The following is a 23,583-nucleotide window of genomic DNA, read 5'->3' as shown; positions in this document are numbered from 1 at the left end:
TGCTTTGTATTTTGAAAAAAAAAAGTTGAGGGAAAAAAATGGCATCACACAAAAAAGAAATGCTTTTTGAAATAGTTTAATTTAATTTTTAATGACTTGTCATAATGTGACTGTTTTGGTTTAAAAAAAATCTAATATTGACTAGTTTTATAACTTTTTGACTTCAACTATTTTTGCAATATTTTCTTTTAATATTTCAACTTTGCTTATGCAATGACATTTCTTGTAAAATACTGACTACAGCCTTAAGAAATTACAACAGTTTTATTGGAATATTACTTTTTTCCCCCCCGATATCACAATGTTTGACTTTTTCCACTTCTTGTTTTTCAAATACTGTTTATTGTGTGATAACTTCCACGTTGTCCTTACACTATTTCCTCTTTTGAAATCACAAACGCACACGCTTGTCCAGTCTTGACAGTTTTATTTAATAAGTTACAACTGGACAGTATCCTAACAGAACACAATTCCACTGCAAAAGATTTTGAACAAATCACAATGGTCCCTCTTTCCTTGCAAAAACTAACAATTAATAAAACAAATCATGTCAGTCATGACATTGTACCACAATTTAAAATGTAACACTTGTTTATAATAAAATCAAGATGACATTTGACCATCAAATGAGGTATTAATTGAAAAGAAATAAAAAAAATCACATTTTACTTGTAATTTTGGCAAGTTAGTGTTCGTCTTAAAGCAACAATTGGTACACATTTAGGACAAAAAAAAAAACTATACTGTTAAAGCGCTTTACTACAAAATTAAAATAATAATTTACCTATGACCAGTTGAGTGTCACTATACATTATAGAATGGCTACACTGACACATATATATATATATGCTTTGTATAACTTAAAGTGCACCAAACTGTCAACACGGGGACAGAATTGAGAGGAATATCCCTTATGTGCTTCCACAAATACAAAGTCATAACGTCCATTTGGAACATTCTCCGCCTCCTCTTCGTCAGTAAGCTGCAATTCATTCCTTTAGACAAGCTTGAGCTTCCCAGTTGATCTCAACATGTGCTGACCAAACTGTCCCCCCCCAACCCAAAAAAAAGACACACAAAATGGAGAATGAGAATAACGGCCACAATATGACGAGGTCAGAATATTGCAAGAAAAGGTTGGAACTTAGAATATTAAGGAAAAAATGGATTTTTCATTTCACAAGACTCGATTTTTATCGCCAATAAAAAAAAAAAAAATACTCCTTGTGATATTTATCCTTGTAAAAAAAAAAAAAAAACGCAACTTGCCCCAGTTATTCCCCAACTTAATCTGTTGCTATTTTGACTTAGTAGCAGTGAAATCAGTGATGTGTATTGTTACCAGAGGGCTCTCGGCCGGATGTTTGACGCGGTCCCCTTGGTCCCCTTGATTGTGTTGCGGGTACGTGTGCGCAAACTTCCTCTTGAGAGCCTGCGCGATGAGCGCGGCGGCGTCTGTCGGCTCCTTCAGATTGTCGCCCTGCCCCGCGTTCGCCGGCCGACTGCTCACAAACGAGATGAACGAGGACCGAGTTGAAATTCGGTGAGTATGAAGTCGAAACGTCAAAAGTTGCATTCCAACTCTCGTCCTTCGCCGTTTCATGATGACGTAGTAACGCTAATTATCCGTGTACTTACCTCTTGACGGATCTCAGCTTGACTTTGCTCATGTCCTTGAGGACATCCAGCATGCTTGGCATTTCCACGTGCGTCTTTGTCTCCGTCTGGCCTTGCGTCTTTTTCCCGCGCCGCTCCTTTATCAGGTCCATGGCGGAAAAGGTGCGCTGCATTCCCGGGGGAAGAGGAGGGGGCGGGGGAGGAGGGGGAGGTGGGGGCGGGGGAGGCCCGCCGCCACATGGTGGCGGGCATGTGCTTGACCCAGTGGATGCGTCTGAGGCCAGTGGAAGCAGAATGCTCAAATTGTGGCAATCTGCCGCCATCTAGTGGGCAATTTACGTCAGGACGACAAGAGGGGGAATTTTCCTACCTGACTGGGCGCTCCTCTCCTGGGCCAGCACGATCTGGGCTATCTGCGCTCGCAGCTTGGCCAGCTCCGTCTCCAGCGCGCTGATTTTCTGGATGGCCACGTCGTTGGCGGCCGCCGGACCCTGAGGGTCTGGCGGGTTCTGAGGGAGGCTGGGGAGCGAGCGTCGCCGGGCAAGGCGGACTCTCCGGGGCCGAGGCAGGCGACCCCGGAACGCCAGCCCTCGGGGAGGCCGCGATTTGCTAGGAAAGAGTGAGAGAGGAACGTTAAGTTACACAGCTGCACGTAGTACCAGGTAAGATGTTTATTCGAGGGGAGGTCTTTGAAAATGCATTCTCATATTTGAGTGACAAAAATAAGTACAATTGCTGAACATGGTCATATTTTCATTCAACAGTATGGATGTAACATGTCAATTAGAGGGAAGGCATTTATTTTTCAGAGAAAAATAAGCAAACTAAACAAGATTTCCGCATTTAATGGTTCCAGATACAGTGTGATATGTTTATTGGAGGGAAGGCATTTACTTTAAAAGTGCATTTTGATATTCAAGTTTTAAAAACTAGGTTAGAACGTAAGGTTTTGATGACTTCTGTGGCCGCTGTAGGATTATGAATTTCTCACCGAGGTCTGCCTTCATCTTCCTGCTCCTCCTCGTCATGGTCGTCCTCTTCCTCTTCCTGGTCGATCCAGGAGACGTCGGCGAGTGAGGCCACGGCGTGCTCCTTCTTCCTGAAAACGTCGGCATCCTCGCCGAATGGATACAGCTGGTACAAAAAGAAAAAAAAAAAGCCATGTTTGGTACATCCGCCATAGCGTTAGCATGGCAACTGTTAGCGTGTTAGCATTTCACCCATTGTCGTTTGAAATAGCGACCAACGATCAAATGTAAAATCCTGAGCAATCTTCTAAGGTTTCCATCTTGCTACATGCTAGCATGTCAAACCGTCGCGGTGTCCCGTCCCTACCCAATTATAGGGAATTGATGCGAAATCCTAATAAACCCGCGTTAGCACTTTTTTCCAGTCAGTTTGCTAGCTTGCAACATGTTAGCACAGCCTCTGTTAGCATGTTAGCATTTGACCCGTAATAAAACGGTAGCCAAGGCATTAAATCACATAAACATATTAGTGCTACATGTTTGTTAGCATGTTAGCATTTGAGCTATTCTTATTTGCAACACAATGTGCTTATCGATCTGCCTGAGCACATTTTATTTTATTTTTATATATAATGCCTTTCCTAGTATTTACACACACACACACACATACACACACACACAAGAAGTAAGAAAGAGGAAAGGACTCATGGTGACAGTCGAGCCTCATTGCGAACAAACTGACCTAAAGCGGACATACTGCATTCCGCATAGCATAGGGTGGGTCGCTGGAAAGGAGAAGAGGGGGGGAAAAAGAGAGAGAGAGAAAAGGCATGTTGAAAGAAGATGCAAAAGCAACATGCCAACATTTTCAAAAGAGCTCTTGTACCACTCCTCGGCAACTGTTTATGGTTGGAAAAAGGACAGCGGTCGCTCGCCATAACATCCATAACAACAGAACTGTGATGTCAACAAGTTGACACGCAGGCGAAAGTCACATGACAGTTTGACGCCGTTTGGAAAAGAAGCCGCAAAAATTGCTAGGTTGACTTCATCCAGCTTTTTGTTGACGCGGCAAATGTTTATAGTTTCTTTCTTCGCTTATTTTTTTTCAAATTCCTACAACAAACAAGCAATACATTTATATATTACACCAAACAATATCAGATTATAGAAACCCTTGATATCAGACACCTACGGCGGCCATTGTCTTACCTGAAATTGAACCCTTGGGCATGGTTTGAGAGGCAGATTGCTCGCTATCCTCCTCACGATACTCCTCGTGGACCCGTAGGGCTTGGCTGATCCAAAAGACTAAAAAGTTTTTTTCAATTACAATTCCATCACATACAAAGAAAACTCAAAATGTACCCGTTTACCTACCAGGTCCATTTCGATGCGTTCATAGTGTTTATTCATTGCTCCTGCGGCACTGAAAACGGGCTGATTGACACATGCCCGAATGGGGATGACGTCATCGCCGAACAGGAATCTAAAGGACAAATACATTTATTTTTTTTAAAACACCGCTAGAAACAATATTGCGGTCACAATCATAGTCACTTTTATTTATTGTTGCATTTGTAAAAATGGAGTTTGTTTGTTGAATGACGTCTACGAAATGACAGAATGTTACCGTGTTAATTGATTTTATTTATTTTAAAGAACTGTTTCAAAGGCGCACTTGCATCATGTCAAACATCATGACATCAATGACTTCGCAAATTTGCAACAACAAAAAAAAACGTCTAATTTATAAAACACTAAAGCTATCGCAGTGCAAACTCTTTACATTAAACAATATCAGCTCAACCCGATGTGAAATTTTACTCTTGAAAATTATAATAATAAAACGTTTGCAATCATCACCTTGGTTGCCGTTTTCAACATGACACTATGAAAACGAATAAAATAATCTTATATCGCCACATTTAAGTACACTTAACAACACCAATAGAGTTTAAAATCATTATCAGCTCGTTTTTAATCGTACATTGTGGCTACCTAATGCTAACTAGTAGTTAGCCAGCGTGGCTAACCACCGGATTGAACCAACGTTTTGGGGCTACGAAAACGTCAACAGTGTAGATCGAGGAAAAGGAACGCTTTGACGCATCTGTTCCTGTCTCGTAAAACATATAAAAGTGCATAAATGTCAAATATGTGATCTGATACCTTGGGAAGTCTAACTGGAAGGTTTTCTGACAACTTTCCGAATGTTTCCACCTTGTCTAGTCGTCGGACATGTCCCGCAAAGAGGTGACTGATGTGGAGGTAGTCATTAAAATCTTTGAACCAATTGGATTATGGGAATTATAATCGTCACGTTGTTGCAATACACCACCACCATTGGACAATAGTATTGATTGTCACCTATTGTAGCCAATAAAATGTTGGTATTTTAACAAGGTTATCTTGCGATTGGGTTTTGTTTTAGTCGCTCAAAGAAGAATGTCCAATCATGTAGCGGAATTTGAGTGTGCGTTTGATTCTTCATCTTCATTTGTCCCAGTGGAACTTATCGTGTTTTAACAGCTGGGAACCGCTGGAACCGGTAGGTGTAGGCGTTTAAACTACCGTACCCACTTGACGTGCCCCAAAACCCAAAACAGTGAGCACAGCTGCTAGCTTAAACGAGCATAGTAGAAGAAAAGGCGGAGGGCCCATCGCTAATTAACTTATTATATAAAAGGTTGTTTTTACAACTGCGACACTTTGCCTCTTGGTGCGACACCTCTGCGTCTTGTGTCACCAAGGTTGGGCCGCGGCTGTTTGATGGTTTCGCCGAATACTGACTGAAAGGTGAGGTTGACTCGAGTTAGCCTTAGCCTAGCCTAGCCTAGCCAGCAGCGACGCGTCTCGGTCTTTTTAACAGGGCGAGATTTGAGGTGAGGCTCTCAGGGTCGAACAAAACGTCATGAAAGATCGACATTTGAATACATTCAAATGCTGTGTGTCCTTTCAAATTGACATGTATGGCCGTCGTGACGTGTTTAACGCTGCAAAAGACATTCAATGAAGCATAACAGCTTGTCAGGTGGGATAAATATGAAATATGAGCTGTTCATTTGTTTTGAAGGGCTACGAAATTTACTTATTACTTTATTAGCGGTATTCATGGTGGCGTATTGTGTTATACAAGTGCTCTTATGATAAATAGGTCAACCAATTGCTGCTTTAAGCTTCTTAAATACCTTTTTCTGGTTAGTTCCTAATCTCTTGTTACACCATTTTGTTACTTTAAAACTCAAAAGATTCGCTTTGTTACTATTAAAAGCTTTCATTATTCTCTGGGGGACATAGAAAATGTATAAAAAAATATTTTTTTAAGAAAAAATAAACGATTGTGTCAATTATTTTTTTGATTGCTTGATGATTTACCAAAAAAAGTGTAATTTCCATCCCTTTATCAAAAACAGGACACTATTTATTTCTTATTAACGTAGTAGAAAATTAAAAAACATAAATTGATCATGATTCAGTTTCGTAAAAGGCAAAACTTTGCAAATAATAGATGCTCCACCCGAAATGTTTCTAAATTCTTATATTAATAGTTTAAACTATCATTACCCTTCAAATAAATGGCTCACAGATGCTTTGACATTGAAAAAAAAAATGAAGATAACAATTGAACAAAGCACAGTGTCTACTGCAAAACGGAACAAATAGCACATTTACAATGGCTAACAGTTAGCCAGTTAAAATCTCGCGGCTAACCTGAGCTCACAACAGCCAGCTCCGCACTTTCATTCTGACTCCCACGTCACTCACCAGGCCAAGTATTGTTTTAAAAAGTCACATACATTCAGATTCACAGATATTAAGGGGACCCCAAAGATGACGACAATAATACCTGCACCCCACATGCTAATGTCGTTTAAAAAAATATATAATTTTAATCTGAAAAAGCCAGCCAAACTAACTGACCGACTAATTGACTATAAATGTGTGTTTTGTTGCAGCCAGGTGGAGGTTGGTTGGATGCGCGTGGCCGCCGGACAAGAGGCGCCATGAGTGCGGAGTTGGATGCGCTGGCGGTGGTGAACCAGCTGCGGGACCTCGCCGCAGACCCTCTCAATCGCAGGGCCATCGTAGAGGATCATGGATGCTTACCGGGACTCATCCTTTTCCTGGACCACCCGAACCCGCAGGTGGTCTACTCTGCACTGCTGGTAGGTGTCTTAAAGGTTTTTTTGTTGTTCAAAGAACTTCAGATTGATGAAACGGGAAACCTCGCTACCAAGACCGAAGACACTTTCACTTAGCAACCTAAAATTTGTTAGGCAATTCTGTCATGAATCCAAGCAATTAGGTTGGAAGTGGCCATTTCCCGGGGTTCTTCAAATCCAGTGAAGCCAAAACTACCCCGAGGGATTGATTGTGTTCTTGTCTATTTAACTTGAGCATTGTAACACACTTTGAAGTCGTTTTATGGAATAACAATTGCTCGACAGAAGCCTGCGAAGCGTAACTAAACGCACTGCCACGACATGCACATTTCTTGTTGCTTATATAACACCTAGTATGTGTTTTTATAACGCTACAAAATGGCTACCTACTGTAAGTGTCTCATCATTGTGTGTGTGTGTGTGTGTGTTCTTAGGCCGTGCGCTACCTGGCAGAATGTCGAGCCAACAGGGAGAAGATGAAGGGCGAGCTGGGCATGATGCTGAGTTTGCAAAATGTCATGCAGAAGCAAGTGGCACTCTTACACACCGCATCAAACCATTTAAGATGGGCTGCATTTTTTTTTCCTTTAGTAACGTCCTGTTGGGCTCACAAGATTTTAACCCCCCCCCAAATTATCAGACAAAATAAAGTCTTTTTTTTTTAAATTATTTATTTTGTACTTTCAGAGTAATTTTTCAACATTAACTCATTCACTGCCATTGACTGCTACAGATGTCAACATTCATTTGAACTATTTCTATTAGTTTAACATTTTCCCCACTTTTGTTAACAAGAGTATAAAAATGTAGATTTTTTTTATTGTATACATTTAGAACAGATATAAAATTTGTGATTAATCGTGAGTTAACTAGTGAAGTCATGCGATTAATTACGATTACAAAATGTAATCGCCCGATGCCCCTAATTTTTAATAATCTTTTCTTTTAAAAATAAATAAATAAATAAAAGATTATTAAAAATTAGGGGCGTTAAGCGATTATTATTTTTTTAAATCGTAATTAATTGCATGAGTTAATTCACGATTAATCACAAATTTTATATCTGTTCTAAATGTACAATAAAAAATGTTTTTTGTAGGTTTTTATACTCTTGCTAACAGAAGTGGAAACAATTTTAAACTAATAGAAATAGTTCAAATGAATTGTTGACGTCTATAGCCGTCAATGGCAGTGAATGAGTTAATTTAGTTCTGCAAATGAAATACCTTTTTCATTCAATATGTTTATTGATTGACTGATGTAATACAGTGCGTTAAATTTAAATAACTTTTAATTAGGTTCTTAAATTCAGTACAATCTTTTAAATATTAAACTATTAGCTGTTAATAATAATGAATCATATTTAGTAAATGTACTAAAATAATAAAATATGCAACTGGTATAATAAATCATTAAAAAAAAAGTATATACAAATAAATGAAAATGATGATTATATATAAATTGAATTTAAAATCATTGTGATTTAAAAAATAAATGACTGTTTATAATGTTCAATAGGAGGCTCTTTTTTTTTTTTTTTTTTACTTGACACTGTGGAGCAGAGCATCATTTACAAAGTAATAATGTAGAAATAGATGTGGTTTATAACCTGTCTTCTCCGTCCGTCTTTTAAGGAGCACGTCGCCCGGTGAAACCAAACTCCTGGCGTCGGAGATCTACGAGATCTTCCAGTCGGCCGGCAAAGAGGAAGCCGAGCAGGCCGAGGCGGCCGCGGCCTCCTGCCGGCGGAAGGCTCAGTTCTTCCTGGGCTCCAACAACAAGAGGGCCAAGACGGTAGTGCTGCACATCGACGGACTTGACGACTCGGTAGGTGTCCGTTGTTTATGTAGTCAAAGTTTGGGCTCCCTCTAGTGGTACAAGAAAGAATAACTGAATTCATTGTTCAAGCTTAGCTTCATGTTACACTGGCTTAATATAAAAAAAACAAAGATGTACAGTTCAGTTGTGTTTAACTTGAAGCATTTTATCTTTTCAAATCTTTACACATTTATCCCGTCTTGCACGGTCTTTGGCGTGCAGACTCGCAGGAGCTTATGCGAGGAGGCCTTGCTGAAGATCCGAGGCGTCATCAGCTTCACTTTCCAGATGGCCGTCAAAAGATGTGTTGTGAGGATCCGCTCCGACCTTAAAGCTGACGTAAGCAAGTGACTCACACGCATTGCAACAAGTTTTTCCTAGCAGGGGCCATTTTAGTTACAAAATCTTCCAAGGGCTAGATTTTTTTATATAATGGTGTTTTGCATTTACTGCTGTATTTTATTTTATTTTTATAATAAATTATTATAATAAAAAAAAAATTCAATATTTTGTGTATTTTATTTATTCAAGTAATATATATATTTATTTAATGTTTGCAAAGTTTTAATTTGAATCTTTTTGTAAAACAAAATATATAAAAATATTTTGTCATTATTTCAATAATTTTATTGGCTTATTTGTGTATTTAAAGTACACATTTTAATGTTATTGTGATTTCAATTTTATTTTTGTGTTTTAAAATTTAACTAAAATAGTTTCAACATAATTTTACTTCACTTCAAATATGTTGCAATTTTTTTTTTGCCTTTGTAGCCATCGGAAAAAAAATTGGCATTCTTTTGTTGAAAAAGAAAAGATTCTTAAAAATTCTGGGCGTCGGGCGATTATTATTATTTTTTTAATTGTAATTATCGCATTACTTCACTAGTTAACTCACGATTAATCTTTTTTTTTTTTTTTAGATCTGTTATAATGTACACACAAAAAAAAAAGGTTTTCAAACTCTTGTTCACAAAAGTAAGAAAAAATGTTAAACTAAGAGAAATAGTTCAAATAATTTTTTGACGTTTATAGCCGTCAATGGCAGTGAATGAGTTAATACCATTAAGGGAAACAGACTGAGTGTCATTCAAATAGCTTTTTATTACCTCAGGAATGAAACCTGTCACTGCATGCTGGCCACCTTTCAGGATCTTCACTTGTTATTGTTATTATTAACAAAAATACAGTATTGTATGTTAACAAAAAACATTTTTGGAATGTGTGACAGGCGTTGGGCACAGCCATCAACTCCACGAAAGTGATGAAAGCCCAACAGGTGTTGAGGACGGAGGACGGAGGAGAGGTGAGGGCTGGGGATTTCACACCCTTTTAAGCACGTCTAAGGATTCTGAGAATTGATCATATATATTATATTAACACAGCTTTTTACTGTATTTAACAGTATTTGGTGTCTGCTACATGTCAGTACCCAGTATGACCAACAGGTGTCAGGCTTGGCTCAGTCATGACTTCAAGCAAGGAGTTCATGTTTTTGTCTACTTGTTTTGTTTGTCAACTACTGGTTGATGTATTAATATGCATTTTTATTAATGATGGTTAGGATGTTCCCTTTGAAAAAAAAAAATTAAGTTCAAACCGGTTCTGATCCAGATTGGGTAAAAATGCCACTTAAGGAGTTAGAACGCTCGTAGCTATCAAGCGTCATCGGAGCAGCTTGTTTTGCAGAATTTTAAAAGCCAAAAGCAAGTACGTGTTTATTCCAGATCTGATCCAGATTGGGCATTTTGGGTGCAGTGTAAATCTAATTTAGAAAACCCCCACTCAACAAGTTTGAACGCTTCTGTTAGTTGTCAACGGATAATCTTGCTGTTTTTAATCATTTTAATAGTTACAGTTTAATCCAAATACGATCCAGATTTGGTGTTTTGGAATCAACGTAAATGTGCCATTGAAAATCCTACGTTACATGTTCGGATCCTTGTGCCAAACATCCAAGCCGCTATGTCTGTTTGTGTCGCTCGCAGCTGATCATGCCATTCCAGGAGGAGGGCGAGGGCGAGGGCGCTGCGGCGGCGGCGGAGAACACGGACATCCCGGACTACCTGCCCGAGGAGGAGAGTCCGTCGCATGATCCCGACAAGGCGGTGACACGCGTGGGCTCCGTCACGGACGGAATGGGCTGGCTCAACACGGCCGCCAATTTCCTGACTCGTTCTTTCTATTGGTGACACCCCCCCCTCCCCCGCAACCACTACATTATACCACCATGCTGGGTGGGCTTAGCCTGGACTGACCAACACACACAAACACACACGCAGAGCTACAGCGTGTGTGTATATTAAGCGTACGCTCGCTACTGCATATCCCCAAACTAGAGGACTTGAAATCAGCTGACACCAAGGACGCTCGTTCTGTTACGTTGGGAGATGATTTTTTTTTTTGTGCATGATTTCAACCGCCCTCACCATTTCTATAATATTTATCATACTAATATTTACACAATTTATGTATTTTTTTCTTTTCTTTTCTTTTTTTTAAGCATGTAAAAGTGCCTATCTTGCCCCCCTAATTCTTTTGCGTGCCTTTCTTTTTTTGCGGACATTTCTCTGTAATTATTATTTATTCATTGCTGGAGCGTCCTTAGAGAGCGCAGAACACGTGGCTTTTTGCTTCGGCGGCCATTTTAGTCCTCTTAGGGCCATAATAATTGTAAAAAATCGGCGCGAACAAATGTTTATTTTCACAGCTGTGAGAATTTGGGCTTATTTTATTTAAGAAAGAAAAAAACATGAAACAATTAAAACTACATTTAAGAAAATGTAAATAATGTCGGAATTTTGTTTGTATATTAATTGTGCTAAAGAATAATTAAAATACAATTGAAAGTAAAGAAAAATTAGAACACATTATTGGGTTTAATTTCATTTGACATATTTTTTTAATTTAAAAAAGAAAGACAGTTTAAAAAAAAATTTTTTTAGGGGGCTTATTTTAATTTGAATGTAATTTTAGTTTTTATTTTCAAAAAATTTAAATGAAAAAAATTATAGTAGAACATTTTGTTTTCATTAAACATTTGTTCGTTCGTTGAATTAATAATGGCCCCTGATCAGAAAAGCGAGTGCCCCGACACTCCACAATAATAATAGTATCGTGTACATTTTGTAAATGGTGCTTAACCCCTCCACCCGAGTAATCTTGAAACATTTTGTCAGTTGAGTTTGTTTTGTTTTTTTGCGCCACAAAAACGAGATCTCTGTTGCCGAAAGTGCTTACCTCACATCCCAGGTTGACCTGTTATTTTCCCGGCATTATGTCTCGCATAATTAACGTCCTGTACACAACAACGCTACACAGTGCAGTGCTGACTCGGCCACTTGTCTCGTCTCTTGTTCGTTGAGGTCGTAATGCGGCGGCGTGACCTAAATCTAGCGGTGGCGGCTACTTCCTGGTAAAGCAATAATATATTTTTTTTAACATTGCGTTATTAGGATCAGTATTTGCTTGACTAGTAGTCGTCCTCAGGTTTTGTCCCCATATTAGATCCGAACGGCAGAAATGTACAGACTTCCCACCTGTGTAATATACTGTATTGCTCATTCCCATCAAATGACCATAAACTTCAAATTCAATGTTTTCGTGTGAGATTTATTTTTTTATTTTTCTGAGAGCTAATTCATTTTTCTTGAAATGAGAGGTGCCTTAGGGTAGTGAGGGGAGGCAATCCAGCAGCCCCAGCTTTTGCATGGTGCTGGTGGGCCAGGCAGCAGGCAGCAGCTGAGGCCAGATGCAGGCCCTGGAGCGACACTGGTGGACCGCAAGAGGAGTAGTGATGTCACTTCCTGCTGCGGCACTTCATTAGGTACACACGTCGCCGTCTAATCCCCTCAAAAAATCGGAGAATGATGAATTTTGATACAAATATTATGTGGTTTTTTTTGGTTGCTTTTAATCCAGTTTTAGTTGCACTGAAATATAAAATTGGGGAAAAATTAATACAACACACTTTAAAAAAAAAAAAAAAAAAAACATTAGCTTTGAATAAATATTTGTAATGAAATATTTTGACGCAATACAAAATGTGTAAAAAAAAAACGTACTACTGCCGCAATATTAAAAAAAAATCATAAACAAATATAAAATAAATGCACCATTGTTGATTAAAAAGTCATTTTAAAAATAAATGTGGGACAAAATACAATGGCGTAGCGTCGGCAAACACTCCCCAAAACAAAACACTATAAACTAATTTAACTGGTACTTGTCGACAAATATATTTTAACATTTTATGGGTACAAAAAATATAGTAAAAAAATACCTGTAAAACTAAATGCATAGTCATTTACAAATTCTAACATAAATATAAGCTATTATTATAAACAGTGGCGCCAAATCCATGTCTAGAAAGTAAAAACCCTGCCACAGTTTGGCTTTAGCCCCTTGTGCTAGCTAGCTAGCTCCCAACATATAAACAAGCTAGCTTGAGCGCTCGCTAGCTAGCACCTAAAAACCCTGCCACATTTTGGCTTTAGCCCCTTGTGCTAGCTAGTGAGCTCCCTAGCAGGTAAACGAGCTAGCTCGGGAGCTTGCTAGCTAGCACCTGGGGCTAAAGCTAAACTGTGGCAGAGTTTTTACTTTCTGGACCCAGATTTGCCACCTCTGATTATAAAGGTGTAAAATTGATGGCGAAAAATAAATTGTAAGAATATACGATAAAAAAAAAAAAAACATGATAAAATATGCATAAAAAATAAAATTACTGTAAGTCCAAGTTATCATATACAAAAAATCCATAACGTAATAACTGAGTATAGTTTAAAAGCAAATGGAGCTGCACCTGCTGAACCTGCATTTCAATCTACAATAAATGATCGGCCTGACTTCCTCGCAATCATCATCGTCAATATCCATGCAGCCATAAGCTTGCTTTTACTGGCGAATACAGTAGGCGAGGCGCTTTATAGTGCATTAAATGACGTTACGGAGGGCTTCGTATGCTTCCGTATAATGACATTATATATGATATTAGCCAAAACACGTCCACATAGGACACTTCGCCTTCGTGTGGGATAAAAGCCAATCAGCGTCCTGCTAAGGCTGCGCCGCCTGTGACTATTTGCATGCGGCGAGGGCGAGATGGCGGGCCGAGTCAACGCTATCGGCCGTAAATCCCGGCGGCGGCGGCGGCCGGGGTGGCAGGAAATGATGTGACTCTGGCAATTGATGTCAAATAACTTTTGAGGACGTGGCGAGCGCGGCGGGAGCGATAACTCTTCTTCTTCTTGCTTCACCCGGGAGGTTTAATTGAGACATTTCTCTTGATCTGTGTTGTTGAGATGTAATGTCGCTCGCTCTTTATCGCGCCCGAGCGAAGGTCACGCTGACTGTTTGAGTGGCCCGCTTAAGACGCAACATGGTCGGCTACACGTAAGGCTTCTGACCCTGATGGAGAGATATAGTTGTCTCAAATCGTCTGTATTCATTGGAATGAATGGAAATGCTATTAATCCGTTCTAGCCTCTAAACAAAAATATTAACAATAATTAAACAACAATTAAAAACAAAATAAATAGAGTTATAATTAGAATACATTTTTGGGTTTCATTTCATTAATTTTTTAAATTTAAATAAAGGGGAAAAAAATACTAGGGGCTTATTTTAATTTGAATATAATGTCGTTTTTATTTTCAAAAAATATATTTGAAAAAATATATATAGTAGAACATTTGGGCTTCATTAATTATAATGAAATGTCTTTAAAAAAAATTACAACTAAATCAAATATTTTGGGGACTTTTTTTTTTATCACTCCTGATTAAAAAGCACCCAAAATATCTAATAAACATTTGTCCGATTGTTGCATTAATAATGGCCCCTGATCATAAAAGCGAGTTCCCCGATACTCCACTTTAATAATAGTATTGTGTACATTTTGTAAATGGTGCTTAACCCCTCCACCCGAGTAATCTTGAAACATTTTGTCAGTTTAGTTTTACTCATTGAAATGAATGGAAATGCTATTAATCCGTTCCGATGGCAATATTTTCCCTTAGTGAAAATAAATATCGGCTCCAAATATCGGTTATCGGCGTCCTTGACTACTAATAATCGGTATCGGCCCTAAAAAAAACATAGCGGTCTATCTGTAGTTTGTTTTTAGAGTTTTTGTCAAATTTTGCATCAATTTGAATGACCAACTGGGGGGCAGTATAAAGACAGACAGACGGACGGACATGGACATCTGCCTCAGCTCCTTGCAGAGGATAAAGAATATGTGAGCGTGAGTACTCTCATTTTGACTTGTGTGACTGCATTTGTGTTTAAATATCAGGTGCTTAAAGGCTTGCCGTATGTATGCGTTAGCAATAGCATTTAGCGAGCACTCTAAAGGCTAACATGGCGCCCTGGAATTTGATCAAAATGACAGCTTCAAACTAAAATGGCCGACTTCTTTTATGGGTCGCTAAGACACCCCCCCCCCCCACACACACACATAATATGATACTGTTTGCTGTACAGGAAGGGGACTTTTTTGTCTCCACACCTGGCTTCACTCGGAGCTGCTTTTTTGGTTAGCAACAAGGCTGCAAATGTGTTGAAGCAGCTGCTTGCATGTGACTGTTGATGAGATTGACTAACAAAGTTCATCATTGTGGTCATAGCTCATTATTGACCCCCCTCCCCCTTCCTCACCCCCTTGGATGATTTGCCTTCAACCAGTGAAGGAAGGCAAGGACGACTTGGGTGGGGGTGGCACCCCCCCCCCCCTCCCCTTCCGACACGACCACGTCCGCCAGGCACACTCGATTGGTGGGATGAATTATGGCTGTTGAGAATTAAAAGGTCCCCGGTGTCAAAATAATTCACGATATTATGCATATCTGGACGGATATGTGGATTAGGAAGATAATAAAAGCGGCGGCGACAGTGGGCGGGGGTGGGTGGGGGGCGGTGTTCAAGGTCCAACAAGTGCGTGCACGTATAGGCCCCGTCAGTCAGCACGTGTGTGTGTGCTGGACACACACACCCCCACACACACAACCTGAGATTTGAGCGTAATTGTCCCAAAACTGCTCATCAACGGATGTGCCTGCCGCCATTAGCGCCCGGCAATATGCTGTGACATTCGCATTCGCCTCTGTGACAGGTTATTAAAGCGCCGTAATTAAGCTCACTATCCTGGCGTAGAATTGTTTCAAAATAAAACACACACACATGCATAATTTAAATCATAAATGCATAAATGATGTGGATTTTTTGCAGCCAGGTGTCAAAGTGGAAGCATTTTGAGTTCATATCACGCGACACTTGAGATTGGGAAGTATTTTTTTTGCTTTTTCTTTGTTTTTTTGTTGTTGTTGTTTTTGTCTTTGTGGTGCTACCATTAAAGTTAGCAGTGAGAGGATGTGTTTTTTTTCTTGGGTCCGACCGATTAATTGGGCGATATTAGTTTGATTACAATCGGTAAAAAAGAATAATAATTTACCGATTTTTGCTGATATTTTATTTTTGATTTCGGTACCAAAAAAGAAGGTATTTTATTCATTATATATTTTATAAATTAATCTACCATGTTTTTTTTTTTTTAAACCGTTGTATGACCGAAATGTTGAAATGTTTCATATAACACATTGCATGTTGAGTTGATAATTATATGAGGATGTGTTTTTTTCTTTTCTTGGGTCCAACCGATTAATCGGCCGATATTAGTTTGATTAAAATCGGTAAAAATTTGACCGTTTTTTTTTTTTTTACTGATTTTTGCTGATAGATTATTTTCTATTGAGGTACAAAAAAAAGTTATATTATTCATTATTAATCTACCGTTCTTTTGTTTAAAAAAACACTAAACATTTTATGACAGAAATGTTTCTTCTTGCATTGCATGTTGAGTTCATTATATGAATTTTTCCTTTGGTATTATTCCGCATTGTCCAAATGTTGTTCATGTGCTGCCGTGTGAAAATCCGAGTGAGGGTAAAAAAATAAATAAATAAAGAAGTAAGGTGTGAGTTAAAATTTGCGCTGGCTATTACACAACTTAAGACAAGTGGACGTTGTTTTAAGCAGCGAGGCCCATCTGCTGTGCCCCCACTTTTGTCCACATGGTGTGTGAATATGATAATACCTGAGAAATGGAAGATAAAAACTCCCCTTATATAATAAACCTGTACGTACTGGATTTAAAGCAATAGTCTCCAGAAATGTGTAAAAAAAAAGAAGAAAAAAAAGAAGTGTGTTTTAATTGACAGGATCCAAAGCGCACCTTCACATAACGACGTGTTGATGTTAAATAGTGGAGCAGTGAGGTCTGTGTAGCGTTGCCTTTGTGGCACACTCGCTGAACAGAAGGTCCCCCCCCCCCTCAACCCCCCCCCCCCCCCCTCCTTCATAACGGTGGCAGATGGCTGCAGATGAATCCCTCATAATCATGTCAGGACGGCTCGTCCGATCCCGATTCATCTCTTTAAACACATTTCATGCTTGCACAAAGATGGAGGCGGCCGGCGCGTGGCGAAAGTACACAAAGATTGTCCTTGCAAACAAGCGTTCCCGCTCCCTAACGCCACTTAATCATCGGCGCTCCTGTTGTTGCGCCGCGCAGCCGCTCCCGAGCGCGATCGAGTTGTTTCCACCTTTCGCGTGCTTCCTGTTCGGCTGTCAGTCTCACCGGATGTGTATCGATTATTATTATTTTTTTCTTCCTAGGACCGTCAGACAAGTACACATTTTAATGGCATTACTTCAAGAGTTAACTCACGATTAACTCATTCACTGCCATTGACGGCAACAATTCATTTGAACTATTTCTGAGTTCAACATTTTTTTTCCTACTTTTGTTAACAAGAATGTGAAAACCTAGAATTGTTTTATTGTACATTTAGAACAGATATAAAATTTGTGATTAATCGTGAGTTAACTAGTGAAGTCATGCGATTAATTACAATTAACAGTTTAATCGCCTGACGCCGCAAATTTTTTATAATCTTTTTTTTTTTTAAATCACATCAGGTGAAAACAATTTTTCATTGTAATTAATCACATGACTTCAATAATTAACTCACGATTAATCACAAATTTGATATCTGTTCTAAATGTACCGTAAAATATTTTTTCAAACTTTTCATACTCTTGTTAACATAAAAGTAGGGGAAAAAATGTTATACTAAAAGGAATACAGCTGCATTTTTTAATCATTGATGCAGTCATTTCATAATAATTCATAAAATTTAGTTAAAATTAAAAAGATGTACTGTAAAAAAAACGAGTGTGATTTGTGATGAGGTCATTTATCTGCCACTAGATGGCATCATTGCATATGTAAGACGTTGGTGACAGCGCAGTGCATTTTTCTTTTAACATTAAGAGCTATGTAATCTTTAACCTGAAGTAACATTTTCTTCACAAATACATGCATTATTATTTAAAAAAATAATAAAAAATTTTTTAATTAGTGGCATTAAAGGAACTTTAAATTAATTCAAAACTAACACACAAATTTTGACACCCCTAATTTTTTCAACATTTTATTTCAGATGTTTAAGCTTCCAATGACAAACCAAAAAACTGAACAAGAAGTGTATAAAATAAAAACGTAATAATAAATAAATAAATCCCTCTCTCCGCAAAGGAATTACCCAAGTCAAATGACAAATAATAACATCTTCAAATTTTAAATGACGACATCACCGGTGATTTTTTTTTGAGAATCTTTCTCCAGCATGTGTCTCCCTCTTCCTGTCCGATTATACGGAACGCGGAGCCACGGGCTGCCCTTATAAAGTATAAATCTTTCTAACAAGCTTTTATTGAGTCCCGCAAGGGCGCTGACAATTTGCCATAAAGTGAATTGTGATTTTTTTTCTTTTTTCTTTTCCATTTCTGTCTACCCCCTCGCACCCTCCCCTTGTCAGCCATGATAATTGTGGATCAGGTGACGCTGGTCTCACCTCATTTCAGGGGCCATGCTCGACTAGGGCCATTCTCTCCACTCAAAGGCCACATCATTGCACAGCCCCCCACTTCTCATTAAACCCCTCCTGAGTGGCTCCCTCTCTCGCTCGCTCGCTCTCTCTCTTCGCTCACTTCCATGTTCCACATCGCAGATTTGTTTGGCTCTTGTTTTCTGACTGGATGCCCTCCTCCGCCTCCACATTAACCCCTTGAGTGAGGACCGACCCCCCCCCCCCCGCCTCTCCTAGCCCAGTTAGCCATCCTCGCATTTCCAGCGCTGTTATTTCTAATTCCGCTGACAGGATGGTTTTGTTTTGAACCTTTGGTTTGTCCCTCTCCTCTGCGTTTGCGATTCAGTGGCTGAAACTGTCAATTGAGTTGGCACGTTCTCAGGGTATTGAATCGATCGCGGCCGGACTCTTAGATCTAGAGCTGGCAAAATTCATTGATTGATCGACAACTATTTTCATCGAGAAATTGTTTGGAGCCATTTTTTTTTTTTCAATTTAAAATGGTCCAAATCCTCTTATTTCAGCATGTCAACAGTATTTGTTGAATTGAAAATTACTCGATTAATCGACAACTATTTTCATAATTGAGAAATCGTTTGGAGCCATTTTTTTCCAATTTGAAATTGTCCAAATCCTCCTCTTTCAGCATGTCAACAGTAATTGTTGAATTGAACATTTTAGAGCTGTCAAAGTTACTCGATTAATCTACAAGTAATCGATTATCAAATTAATCGACAACTATTTTCATCATCGAGCAATCGTTTGGAGCCATTTTTTTCAATTGGAAATTGTCCTAATCCTCTGATTTCAGCATGTCACCAGTAATTGTTTACTGGTTTCTGTAGTCGTTCATGAAAGAATAAATAAATAAATAAATAAATAAATTATAATGTTAAAAAAATAGTACATCAGTCCTCCTTTTTTTTTATCACTATAAGAATACGAAGTATGAAATAAACACTAATCACTAGTTAATAAACGGTGATCAGGGAAAAAAATGCTTTTGTAATACACTTAAATGCAAAATTAAAATTAATCTGATTAATCAATTGAATAATTAATGGATTCTAAAAAAAAATATTCCATAGCGACAGCACGACCGAGAACACATTTGGCCTAGTGAGAGTGAACAAAACAATTCTTGTCTTTATTCTTTCCCCAAACAAACTTTTGATGTGCGTGTTGTTAAATAATTCATGAAGCAGCCGAAGAACGGTGATTAACATGAAATAACAATTTGCTAATTTATGGAAACTCGCAATTAACTCGCCTTATTCGCCGTGACCGCATGAAACATTCATAAACGCACGTGGTGACTTCTTTGATTCCACTCTCGTCATCCATTGTGGATCTTTTGATTTTTTTGTTTCTCTCATTCACTAAAGTTTTGGTGACTGGCAATAATTGAGAAACCACAAAAGTTGATGGCGCTAATAAAGTTTGGCAGAATTTTTATTATTATTATTATTATTAGATTTAAAATTATTTTTTTTTTTTTACCCAGCCCTATAAAAAAAAAAAAAAGTGAGTAAAAAATGCAGAGTGAGACCAATTTAGTTCTATTTGCTGATTAATTTGGGCCCACCTGTGATGCTGGCTGCGCTAAGTAGCTACATCAGTTTTAATTAGGACCCTCACCGAGTGGCTCGCTAGCGAAAATGAGGGTATTAATTATCACGTTTAGCAGTTATCACAGTGACAAACGGCGACGCAGGAGGAAGACTCCCTCCCAAAAAAAAAAACGCCTTTTCTATCTCACTTCCTGTCTTTCAAACAACCTTGGGTGAGACGTAGCCGCCATCATTCGTCACAATGGTGACGCTTCCTTGGATTGTTTGCCTCGGGTTCGATCGCTGCTTGTGTAATTTGGCTTTTTAGAATCTGGATGCCTAGGTGGCGCTATAGAGTGATTTTTTTTTTGTGTGTGTGTGCATTTTTCCATTGGATGTCATTCCTTCCACTTTTCCATCTAAATGAATGGAGGGTACGTTGAGATTTTTTTTTTTTATATCAATTTCAACTTTCTTCAAAACTTCCCGGGTTAAAGTGTTCTTTTTAATCATTTACAACTACAATTGATACTTTGTAATTTTCACGTAATTTATCTTTAGCATTTCCATGCATTTTCTGATGAAATTATGTTTATTATTATTTTATTTGTATTTTTAATGTATTATTCTTTTTATATTATTTATTATTTCAATTTTATTTTTAATATATATATATATATATATTTTTTTTTTTTTTACTGAATTGGTCTGGCCAAAGAATTAACTCATTCACTGCCATTGACGGCTATAGACGTCCAAAATTAAATTGAACTATTTAGATGAGTTTTTCCCACTTTTGTTAACAAGAGTATGAAAACCTAGAATTTTTTTCTTGTATTAGAACAGATATAAAATTTGTGATTAATCGTGAGTTAACTAGTGAAGTCAAGCGATTAATTGCGATTAAAAATTGTAATCGCCTGGCGCCCCTAATTTTAATAATCTTTTCTTAAAAAAAACAAAAAGATTATTAAAGATTGAACAAAAAGTGTTAAAAAAAAAGGAAAAGATTATTAAAAATTAGGGGCATCAGGTGATTACAATTTGTAATCTTAGTTAATCGCATGACTTCACTAGTTAACTCACAATTTTATCAAAAATTTTAAATTTTTATGTACAAAAAAAAATATCTAGGTTTTCATATTCTTGTTAACAAAAATGGAAAAAAAAAAAGTTAAGCTGATAGAAATAGTTCAAATGAATTTTTTAAAGTCTATAGCTGTCAATGGCAGTAAATGAGTTAAACACCGCCATCTCGTCAGGATTTTCAACCCAGTCCAACCACCTGATGATTCCCCCCCCCCCTCCCATTAATTTGATTGAGGCATTTATCAATTCACATTTACAGTTGAAAAGCGTCCAACTATAGTCGCTCCTCACACCTTGGCCGCCGTCGACGTCGTCTCCCAGAAAAAGCGCCATATTCATCATCATCATCGTCATCATCATCACAGCCCGCCATTAAGACGACGTGGCCCTATTAAACAAATGACATTATCGCACTTCTATTCATTAAACTCAAAGCCACTCGGAGACGTCAAAGGGCGGCGCGCTCCAACATTCCGCTTTACCAACCTCGCCACTTCACATTTGCATACAGAGTGGACCACGATTTAAGGTACACAGTACTCCTTTTTACCGTAATGCCTCAAGTTGATGTGACAGGAAAAAGTAAAGTAGCACACCCTCCCCCCCGCCCTCCCCTCTCTGTGTGTGTATGTTTGCGTCACACGGCGGCGTTGACCCGCGCTGTCGTCTCCCTGATTAGCTCCCTGATTCACTTTCCTTGCACGCTAATGCGCAATCAATCACCATCAATTAGACAAAATGTTCAATCATTAAAAGCATTATCATCAATTAAAGTAATGATCACTTCCCGCCAAACGATTCATGACCACACGCGTCCCCCCCCCCCACACACACGCTCACTTCCAAAATGATTTCTAAACTTATTTTCAATATTTGATGATGATGATGATGCTGATGCACTGATTGCTTCATCATTTTTCCCTCTCTAATATGCGCATTTTGTAAAGTCGTGATTGCGCAATCATTTTTTTTGCACCTCATTCAATGAAAATCCACCACAAACAATTTTCATTGTTTTTTTTCTCAATATATATATATATATATATATATATATATATATATATATATATATATATATATATATATATATATATATATATATATATATATAAAAAAGATCTGTTAATATAAAATATTAAATAAAAATGTTAAAATATTTTGATTACAAAAGTCAAATAAAAATTGGGAGAAATGATGTAAAATATTTCATATTCAGCAAAATAATATATATACATAAGTAATTGCAAAATTAAAAATGTGTTTACACTTTTTAATGCTTTTTTTCCTAGTATATATAAAAATGGATCTGTACGAGAAAAAATGTAAAATATTTTGATTGTAAGAGTCAAATGAAAATTAGGACAAATCACATACAATATTTAATCAGCAAAAATAAAATGTATAACAGTAATTGCGAAATATGACAACATTTTAAGTTAAAGTTAAAGACGTAAAAGAGTTAAATATTTTTTGGGGGGAAATACATAAAACTCAATATGTTTCTAAAAAACATGGTTTAGGGAAAATATAAAACAAATAATTTGGGGAAACTACAGTATTTTACAAAATGTAATTTGAAAATTTCCAACATTAAAATAATGTTTGAAGTCTATTTTAACAAAATTTAAATAAAAATGGAATGCTTACAAGATTAAAAATACATTAAAAAATACTGAACAAAAAGTGTTTAATATAAAAAAGGGAAATATTATGAAATCAGAAAAATACTAACAAAACTAACAACATTTAAATAGAATGTAGTTTGAAACATTTTGTCACAAAAGTAATAAGAATTGATGGAAATGAAAAAAAAAACCTATAGTAAAGAAAACTTTAAAAATAAATATTACAAATTGCTTTTTTTTTCCCAATCAAAATATTTTTGCAATCTTATTACAAAATTTAAACTAAAAATGAATCCAAAGACAATTATGACGTGTTACTGATGCTTTTTAAAATATTTTTTTACGTACTAATTTTAAAACCAAGGCGTGGCTTTTTTTTTGTACGCTGATGAATGTTTTTCTTCCTCCTCCTCCCTTCCACCCAATGATGGTTGCCAGTGGACGAGCCATTGTCACGATGCGAGAGGGCCTGCAAAGAAAAGCCCCGAGGGGCGTCGGCATGCCCGGGAAGGACCTGTCAGCGCCTTCCTTCAATGTGCAAAGCGTTTTGTGTGGCTTCGGTGCCTTCCTTAGCTCAGTGCCACCTGAGCAAAGCATCATCGGGGTCAACCTCCCCCCACCCCCGTCTCGCTGCAGTGCGAGTGCGAAGGAAATGGGCCTGAACATTGCACACTCGCCTGACCGGGTAGCTCCATTAAGCCCGGCAGTCACTCTGTATGGATATGGATGTCCATTATTACACACCGGAGCGTCCATTCGGCTCCGATTCCTCATAATGACATCATAGAAGGCTGTTTTACAATTGTGCCGTTTTGACACGC

The 23,583-nt window shown here is 37.9% G+C and overlaps 2 protein-coding genes across 3 annotated transcripts; one reads left to right on the top strand and one right to left on the bottom strand.

The window, feature by feature from the left end:
• Positions 1-407: 407 nt before the first annotated feature.
• mtfr1 (mitochondrial fission regulator 1) lies at positions 408-4,862 on the bottom strand. The gene is made up of 8 exons (XM_086066169.1): positions 4,758-4,862; positions 3,966-4,074; positions 3,798-3,896; positions 2,609-2,751; positions 1,988-2,226; positions 1,639-1,891; positions 1,343-1,502; positions 408-1,045 (listed from the first exon to the last, which is right to left on the bottom strand). The coding sequence occupies exons 2-8, from the start codon at positions 3,999-4,001 to the stop codon at positions 998-1,000; spliced, it is 978 nt and encodes a 325-aa protein (XP_085922295.1). The 5' UTR covers positions 4,002-4,074; positions 4,758-4,862; the 3' UTR covers positions 408-997.
• A 299-nt stretch (positions 4,863-5,161) lies between these two features.
• armc1 (armadillo repeat containing 1) lies at positions 5,162-12,165 on the top strand. Of its 2 annotated transcripts, none has more exons than XM_086066548.1 (7): positions 5,162-5,384; positions 6,549-6,754; positions 7,186-7,277; positions 8,386-8,578; positions 8,792-8,908; positions 9,801-9,875; positions 10,558-12,165. In XM_086066548.1, exons 2-7 carry the CDS (start codon positions 6,593-6,595, stop codon positions 10,759-10,761), a joined length of 843 nt encoding a protein of 280 aa, XP_085922674.1. In that variant the 5' UTR covers positions 5,162-5,384; positions 6,549-6,592; the 3' UTR covers positions 10,762-12,165. The 2 variants fall into 2 exon arrangements, with proteins under 2 accessions (XP_085922674.1, XP_085922673.1); XM_086066547.1 differs by having other exon boundaries at positions 5,165-5,384; positions 6,545-6,754.
• The last annotated feature ends 11,418 nt before the right edge of the window (positions 12,166-23,583 follow it).

This window comes from Leptonotus elevatus, chromosome 21 (assembly GCF_054856555.1).
Source record: "Leptonotus elevatus isolate MCC_2025b chromosome 21, RoL_Lele_1.0, whole genome shotgun sequence".
Lineage (NCBI taxonomy): Eukaryota > Metazoa > Chordata > Actinopteri > Syngnathiformes > Syngnathidae > Leptonotus > Leptonotus elevatus.
The sequence above is the reverse complement of the archived record's forward strand: the minus strand, read 5'-3'. Positions and strand labels throughout refer to the sequence as shown.

Coding starts and splice junctions, on each gene's coding strand:
- armc1 (XM_086066548.1), top strand. CDS start 6,593: ATGAGTGCGGAGTTGGATGCGCTGGCGGTGGTGAACCAGCTGCGGGAC. Junction 6,755..7,185: donor TGGTCTACTCTGCACTGCTG/GTAGGTGTCTTA, acceptor GTGTGTTCTTAG/GCCGTGCGCTACCTGGCAGA. Junction 9,876..10,557: donor GGACGGAGGACGGAGGAGAG/GTGAGGGCTGGG, acceptor TGTCGCTCGCAG/CTGATCATGCCATTCCAGGA.
- mtfr1 (XM_086066169.1), bottom strand. CDS start 4,001: ATGAATAAACACTATGAACGCATCGAAATGGACCTG. Junction 3,897..3,965: donor AACGCATCGAAATGGACCTG/GTAGGTAAACGG, acceptor AAAACTTTTTAG/TCTTTTGGATCAGCCAAGCC. Junction 1,892..1,987: donor GGAGAGGAGCGCCCAGTCAG/GTAGGAAAATTC, acceptor CACTGGCCTCAG/ACGCATCCACTGGGTCAAGC.